The sequence below is a fragment of the Microtus ochrogaster genome, chromosome X (assembly GCF_000317375.1).
Source record: "Microtus ochrogaster isolate Prairie Vole_2 chromosome X, MicOch1.0, whole genome shotgun sequence".
Taxonomy (NCBI): domain Eukaryota; kingdom Metazoa; phylum Chordata; class Mammalia; order Rodentia; family Cricetidae; genus Microtus; species Microtus ochrogaster.
In genome coordinates this window covers 30657991-30666632 of record NC_022026.1, presented here as the reverse complement: position 1 = coordinate 30666632, position 8642 = coordinate 30657991, and the positions used below count along the sequence as shown (strand labels likewise).

At 41.7% G+C, this 8642-nt stretch overlaps 1 protein-coding gene across 1 annotated transcript; it reads right to left on the bottom strand.

Moving 5' to 3' along the window:
- Positions 1-8031: 8031 nt before the first annotated feature.
- On the bottom strand, positions 8032-8562 carry LOC101987431 (ferritin heavy polypeptide-like 17). Its single transcript, XM_005358658.2, has one exon. It carries the CDS (start codon positions 8560-8562, stop codon positions 8032-8034), a length of 531 nt encoding a protein of 176 aa, XP_005358715.1.
- Between the last annotated feature and the right edge of the window lie 80 nt (positions 8563-8642).

The window sequence follows — 8642 nt, the reverse complement described above, 5'->3', positions numbered from 1 at the left end:
TGGCCGCTTTTTTAAAGGGAGAGAGAGACCACGCCCCAATGGGCGGGTATCTCAGCGGCTATAGGCTGGAGGAGCGGAAGGACCTCCCGCAACATATTCCTGCTTCAATGACTTTCCTTAACCCGTTATTTATGTATTCTTTAATATTCTAAAGCTAGAACTACATAGCTGAAGATGCCTGGTTCTTATATCTGCTTGAGATGAAACCCAGCCCTCTTCTTAAGTTATATTTACAAAAGCTTTCTTTGATGCTTTCCTTTGTTGTTTGTTTTCCTTCAGGAGCAGAAGTTTTCTTAGGCATTTCCATTTCACAAGTTGGAAACATAGCTGGGGTCTTATGCTAAAAGCTCAACTCACTTTATTTCTTTTACATGAGGACTTTCTCAATGCTTCTCATCTACTGAAGCACAAGATTTGGTGTCAACACTACATTCCCTGGTGTTTTTTTTCCTCATTTTTCCTCCTCACTTTGTACATTTATATTACTTTTTACCTCAATTGCTGATTTTAATTGTATGTCTGCATAAAAGTGATTACTAATAATACTATTAGGTCTCATGCCCGAAAAAAAAAAAAAAACAGCTAATGGAGGTGCCTGTTTAACATATCAAAGTAGACCTGACTGCGAAGTTTTCCCAGCAGCCTTCAGTTCCCACATGCTGCAGGATATGGGCTGCATATCTCTCCCTTTACCCAAAATTACTCCAGCCCTGTTCTGGGCTGCCCTTCCTGCAGTTAATCTTCCCTATACAATCTAGCTGTTTTGGTTACCTGGCCGTAAAGTTTTCTTTTTGAGTCAGGGTTTCTCTATGTAGCCCTGGGTTTCCTGGAACTAACTTTGTAGACAAGGCTGGCCTCAAACTCACAGAGATCTGCCTGCCTCTGCACTGAGTGCTAAGATGGCATGCTCCACCACTGCCTAGCAAACCTGGCCCTTTTTTCTTTCCTTTAGATGCCCCTCTGCCCTTACCACTCTTCTCACATGGCTCACCTCATAGTCATATACTGTCTGGGCTTTCTCAGATATCACTACCTCTGGCTATGCTCTACATTTTATGTAGAACAAACCTTCTCCTCCACCACCTAGGAACAGTCATATTCCTCATTTTTGTTTCGCTTTTCATGATGATGGTCCATTAAACTCTGCTTAGAGCAGTAAACTACTTTACTAGATGAAAGTCCCAAAGTTTTTCTGAGGGTAGAAAAAGCCTGATAAGGCCTTTCATAGCAATATGTGGTTCCGTGGTACTAACTTCTGTCATAGTTATATTTCAGTTGGTGTAAAAAAAAAAAAACATTACCAAGGAAACCTATAAAATAAATGATTTAATTGGTTTCTTGAATAGATTTATGGGATAGGTTCATGGTCATCATGGCAGGGAATATGGCAATAAGATGGAAAGCGTGGTGCTAGAGAAGCAACTGAGAGCTAATATCTGATCTACACTGGGAGTGGTGTGAGTTTCTGAAACCTACAAGCATACCTTCAGTGACCATCCTCTTCTAAAAGACCATACTGTCTGATCTATCTGAAAAATGTCTCCCAGCTGATGATCAAATGTTCAAATATGAGTCAATGGGTACAGTACTCATTCAAACCACTATGCTCCTCAAGTTGTTCTGGTTCATGGTACTTATCACAACAACAGGAGTCAAGCTAGTACAGAAATTAGTTATAGGTTTGTGGGGTATTGTTGTAATAGACCTGACATGTTGTTTTAGCGTAACATTTTGTGAGGAACCTAGAACTTTGATCTTGAGTATTCAGAGATTAATAGGCTATTGTGGGAGTTCAGAGGCTAGGAATGCTAAAAGAGATGTAGATGATTAAAGTCTTCATCTCAGAGAATCAACAACCATATACAATCTATTTGTATGGTGTTTTGAACTAGATATATGTGGATTCTGCTCTTCTGGGTATGAAGAACCAGTTCTGAATAACAAGAGAGTAGAACCACTGAAGTGAAGCATTTGCTTTACTGAGACAATTACTATTGATTACCTGGGGATGAAAACTCAACTATGATGAAGTAAACATTATTCCCAACACTTGGGAGGTAGAGGCAGGCAGATCTCTGTGAGTTTGAGGCCAGCCTGCTCTACAGGATCTAACTCCAGGGCAAGCTCCAAAGTTACAGAGAATTCCTGTCTCGAAGAAAAAAAAATTAAATACTGAGGGAAAGTCTTCTGAGAGGGATATCCTCAGGGTCAGTAAAAGCAGTAGGAAGAACCAGTTGCAGAAAGGAATGTCCATATTGGAGTGAGCCCATGAAAGACATAGTTTGTAAGCCAGTTCAAGTAAACTTTTGTTCTCTATGCCATTTGGCTATGTTGGTTGCATAGTAGTAACACTGTTAATTAAGAAACAGACAGGTGCCTCCCATTCAGTGATCAGCAACTTAGTTTGAGAGCACTCTAATTTTTTAGGGCCACTGAGGCTATTGGGGTGAGCTGGTTTTGTAGCAGTTGTAGGGACAAAGTTAACTCCTAGATAGTATCTGCTAGCTGGGTGGATATCTTCTGGGGAAGATATATACTATGGCCCAGTTCCATTGCAGTCAGGCCTAGAGCCACTACTGAAACTGTCAGATACATTTTAATCATGTCAGGAAGAAGCAAAGGCCACTGTAGTCTGTGTATGATCTGGAAAAAAGCAAACTATCTTCCCTCAGGGTAGAGTGAGACTAGGACACGATAGAATGGTGAAGCGCAGGGCATTGGTTGACATATATATTCTACAAAAGAACGTGAAGTGACACCAGAAGAGGGTGCCTTCTGAGGTTAGTAAGAATTCGAGATTGATGCATTGACAACATTTGAGAAAGGGCAGGGTAGAGAGTGGTTATGGAAAAGGTAATGGCTGTGTATTACTCCACTCTTGAATTTTGTAGGAAAATGGATGGAGTTAGAAAACATCATTTTGAGTGAGGTAACCCAGACCCAGAGAGACAATTATCACCTGTACTCACTCATAAGTGGTTTTTAAACATAAAACGAAGAAAACCAGCTCACATTTCACAATCCCTGAGAACCTAGACATCAATGAGGACCCTAAGAGTGACATACATAGATCTCATCTACATAAGAAGTAGAGAAAGGCAAGGTCTCCTCAGTAAATTGGGAGCATGAGGATCTTGGGAGAGGGTTAAAGGGAGGAAATAGGCAAGGAGGGGATCAGAGAAATATGTAAAGCTCAATAAAAATCAATAAAAAAGGAAAAAAGAGAAAAGGTAGTGGCCTGGTGTTTTTAGAGGAGAGATATCATCAGAGGTGAAGAGGGTGTGTTGGGAAATGGTCTCAGGTGTGCAGAGTGTGAAGTTTAGAGTTATGTTTGTGATGAAGGTTGCTGCCACATGGGATTGGTGCAAATTATCACAAAGGAATCACAGAGTTGTACTGAGGTACCCATCAGTGTAGTACTGTAGATGTGGAGAAGTCTCATGGCATTATGTAGGATGGCTATCCACAAGGTGGGATTAAAGGAGAGGTTCCCAAGCTTGGAGACTTCTGAGTTTGAGTTTGGCTCTGATTGTGTTATTGCCTCATTTATAACATTGACTGTAGTGGACAGAGTCTTCTTAAGAGATCTAAAGTTAAAAATATTCTATCTATGGTAGGAGGCCCAAATCCACAAAAGTAAGTAGAGGCACCTCCTTGAACTGGCCTCAGGCCCATTTGTCATCTCAGGTGTCTTGGGTTGTCAAGGTGGCTATGCTCCTTTAAGGGTCAAGTTTCACATTTGGGGCTATATCCCATAGCCCGGGGAAGAATAATACATCTATATCTATAACCAGAAATGAGCAACCTCCCTATGTGATCTCAGCTTTGCCATTTTGGTTTGTTTGTGCCTGGAGAAAGAAAATATATTTAAACTTAGCATGGAGGGAATGGGTCAGAGTAGAGCCACAGTCAACTGAGCAGGCAGCATGGAGATAAAACAAAACGTGGCTGTCTGAAACACAGCCTGAATAAAGACAGAAGGTAAAGTGAAAGAGATTAGGGGGATCTTTATCTGGCCATATATTTCAGGTTTCCAGGAATGTATCATAGTCCTAGTTGATGAGAGGGTGGAAAGGATCCAAAGACCAGAAGAAGGAAAGAGCTCATCATCAAAAATAGGCAATAGATTGTCGGCAAGAGAGCTTAAGCTTTAGCAGTCCTCTGGATCAAAAGAAGTACTTATTAGGCAAGTGGTATGGAGCTCATTTTGATTTGTGAGAGATGAATCCAAGTTCTAACTCCCCAAAGTCAGGTTGTTATGATCCAGTGTGGCCCCCACAGTATGGGCTGAAATCTTGTGGATGATAAGCTTTCAAAGAAACCTGATATCCTGGCAAAAATTTTTGGGTAATAGAATTAGTAGAGGGATAATGGAGGACACATTCAGCATATTCCCAGAAAAATGTCTTAAGACAGTGAGAGAAGGTAATCAGTCTTGGAGTGAGGCTGTCTCCAGAGGAGGGAAAATTTCCAAAAGAAAAAGCCAGCAGTAATATTAACTCAAATATTTTGAAGGAAGAAGGGGGCTTGGGGCATGGCCTGAATGAGAGTTAGGGCTAGAATGAGGAGGTTTAGTAAAAGGTGAACTTCAAAAGACAGTTCTGATATGTGAGACTTAATAAGTCCATCTGCCTTTTTTTTACCTTTCCCAAGGATTGGGGCCAATTGGCAAGGTGCCATTGTATGTCCAAGACCCATGAAACAAACTGAGTGACTTTGCAGATTAATTCTGAACAATTATATAATTTTCTAGACCTTGGAAGTCCAAAATATCATTCATGAAGTGAGAACAGAACACTTATGCAGTTTCAGCCATTTTAAGTAGAGATTCTACCCTTCTAAACACAAAGAATCTACTGTAGTAAGAAAATATTAAGGTTTCTTTTATAAAGAGGTTTCTATGTGAAATCTGTCTGCCAGTACTATCCTGAAAGCTATACCAAAATTAGTTATGTTGTAGGCAGGGGGTGTTGCAAGGCCCATTGTTGGGAGGTTTGAGTTCTGGAGAAGGACAAAATGCTAGGAAGTAGAGAACTTGGGGGCACCAGGAAGGAGTGGAGACCCATAGCCATCAGGAAGGGTTTTGCCTAAGTACCAGGGAGACAATACCAGTTCTGAAGAAGAAGACAGCTTTGGGGGCCCACAATGACTCCCATAGTTTGCCACTGGATCTCAGGATAGGGATGAGTCAAGAGGAGAATCAAGGAAGGAAAGTAAGACTGTTGGCAGACTTCCTTAGCAGTCTTATTAGCAAAGGCTTTTCCCAAAGTAATATGATTGCTATGGGCCTTGTGACCGCAACTGGAAATAATTTTCACTTTCTTGGGAAGATAAGAGACTTCTAGCAGCCTTAGTGTATAGAGACATATTGGCAGTAGATGTACCCTTGGTGATAAGAAAGCTACTACCCCGCCAAATGGTGGCATGGTGGTGAAGGATGTGGGATACATATTTAGAATCTGTGTACAAGTTGATGGTTTTGTCTTGTGCTAAGGTGAGGTTTCCAGTGAGGACTATGAGCACCATCTTCTGAGAAGTAGCACGTGGTGGTAAAATGAGAGACTCTACAACCTGGCAGGTGAGACTATGTGACAGCCCACTTGGCAGAAGCCAATAGAGCTGAAAAATAAGTGTCTATCTATGAACCAAGTATAGTCAGGAAATGACAAAGAGGGAATGGAAAGGTGTAGATTTTTTAGGTAAGGGTTTCAAGTGATTCTAAGCAAGAGTGAAGGAAGATAGTAGCCTCATTTAGGAGTATATAACAGTGTTGAGGGGTGGATAGGAGTCAAGTGAGATATTGGGATGTTATAGGAAGGCTATGTAGAAAAGTTAAAGCTTAGAATGTGACAAAATAGAGAAAGTCTTATGTTGATAGGAGACTTTAATCCATTGTGGTGAGAGGACATAGACAGAGCCATCAAAGTTGAAAATAGAAAACTCCTGGATGCATAAGGAGGAGTCTACTAGTGCCCAGAGGCAAAGTTGCCATTCCCCACACATAGTTATCATTTTACATACCAATCCCAGTTTCCACATCCTCCTCTTCCTCCATACCCCCACTTCTCTCCTCACCTCACCCCCTTCTACTCCTCAGCAAGGATAAGGTCTCCCATGGTCTGGGCTGGACCCAGGATCCCATGTTAGAACACTGTTAGCAGCATTGCCATTTGGAGGCCCACTTTTTGCCATAGCAGTCATTCTCTTATAACCTTCACTCATACACTCCCAATGTGCTCCTTTTGGTGAAGTTGTCCTTGATTTTCACACCAGTGCCAGAACAATGTGTGTTTCCAAACATGACAATCTACCTGGACTCCTGTAACCTGAGAAAACCTTGTTCAGTGTTTCAGGCCTCCTGTACTATATTTTAACTTCAATGTCTAAACCAAATACCCAACTTACATCCTATCACCATCACCCTAAACTCAGTTCTTATTACACAATGGAATCAAGGTCAGCCTGTAGAACCAATAATATTCCCACTATCCATTCTTGAGTAAATTGTGTTGACTTGCCCAAAGTCTACGCTAAATGCATACTTCTCTGCACTCCTATGGCTTCCACTGCATTTTGACCCATGCTAGTTTCTTGAATACTCAGACAAGTGTCCCGACTATGGTTAATCTTGGTTGTCAGTGTGAGAAATGCCTGCAAAACACACTAAATTGTTCCCAAGGCAAACTTTTATGGAGATGAATAAACTGGGAAGGAAAGGCCCACACTAAAGATGGAAAGAGACAAAAATTAGGCTCAGACTCTGTGAAACAAAAACCCAGAGGAGACAATAAGCAAATATATTTACTGGAGACTTCTGAGGTGGTGCATTTAGTTGTCCCGGCCTTGGTTGTGGTTCATAATTAGAGATTCTTGTGCCTTTGAATCCTTAATTACAGGTTTCCAGGCCTTCAGCCTCAGGCTAGGGTTGCTTCACTGATTTCTCTTTTCTGGCTTCCAACGTTTTGGAATGAGAAGCTACATGGTGCCCCAATTGTGCAACCTGGAGTGGCTGTATCAACAATACCCTGCTTCTAGGCCTTCAATGAGACTATGAAGTGTATACCAAAATTCCGTTAAGTCTGCATTATACTCCCATCTTGAACTTTCTCTAGCCCGCTAATATTTTGATCAGCCAGTTTAGCCCAGTAAGGTTATTTTGATTCCTTTATATTCACTCTCATAAACATGACCTCACCCTAGGGTATTGTGATGTCAGTCAATAATGGTTACTAATGTGGGGCTTGGGGTAGTGTAGGTATATTTAAAGTTTAGAAATATATTTGAAAAACATAGATATAGAATTGTAGTGAAGACACTATGAATAACTGACTTCTCTCCTCTCTAATGTGGAAGTGGAGTATCCAAGTTAATCTTCACTGTTACTATCTCTGTATTCTTACCTGACACAGTCAACAAAGTTTTTTTCCCATACCAAGAAATTAAGACATTTACATATTATGTTAAGCTTAAAGTCTTTATAAAACTTTGAAATTCCTTCCCACCTTCATTTTTTTTCTCAAATACTTTGGACAGAACTGATTTATAATAAGACAAGTACCTTAAGTACCTTATCATTAAGATGAAACACACAGCTTTAGAGTCTATTTTTATAATTTCTGTTTCAAACTATTTCTTTCAGTTCTGTTCCAGGGTGATCAGATGGTAACACTTTTTCAAAACACTGAAACTGGGCCCAAAGCCCGAGACACATCACAGATGAGAGCACTATAAACTCATACATCCATGAAAGATAACAGAAATAGAATACGGTGTTTAAAAGAGCCATAGAGATTGTCTTTACAACCCTTAAAGGTCCAAGCTTCAAGGGGAAGGAACAATGAATCAACCCCTGTTCTTGAAAGATAAGTTATGCAAAAAGAGTGATCTTGAAACTTCATTTTGCTTTGAAACATTAAAGAATTTATTGTAAACACAGAAAGAAAACTGGTGAACTTTCTTCAAAATCAGGTCTAACGGCCAGAGAAAGATCCCATGGCAGTGGGAACCTCCCAGTTCAGTCCACCTGAGGCTTTAGGACAGGCTGAGCTCGTCAATGGGATAGTCAGCGAAGCCGTTCTCTGGGGTTCCCATCTGGCGCAGGTTGGCCAGGTAGCCACTCATCTTGTGGAGAACACGGGCCTGCTCATCCAGACAGTGATGCTCCAGGAAGTAGCAGAGGTCAGCAACACGTTTCTCCGTGGCCAGCTTGTGGAGGTTCAGCAGGCTCTGGTTGATGGTCATCTCCATGTGGAAGGCAAACTCCATGGCCTGGAGGCCCCCCTGCCAACTGTCACGCTCTGGTGTCGAGATGCTCGGGAAGAAAACAAGGCCACCACGCTTATTCTGCAGGAACATGAACATCTGGGCACTGGCCTTGTGGCTGTGTGACTTGCTCAGGAAGAAACGCTTGAAGTTTCCCAGGGCCACGTCATCACGATCAAAGAACAAGGCCATAGACAAATATACATATGAGGCATGGAGCTGCAGCTGGACATGGTTGTTTACCGCGTCCTCGCAGTTGCTATCAGAGTTCTGACGCACTTGCCAAGCCCCTTCAGCCATGGTGGGAGCTCGAACACCACGACAGTATCAGCAGGCCCTGTACCTGCTTAGAGGGGCAGGGAGGGTAGGAAGGGAAAGGA

Coding starts and splice junctions, on each gene's coding strand:
- LOC101987431 (XM_005358658.2), bottom strand. CDS start 8,562: ATGGCTGAAGGGGCTTGGCAAGTGCGTCAGAACTCTGATAGCAACTGC.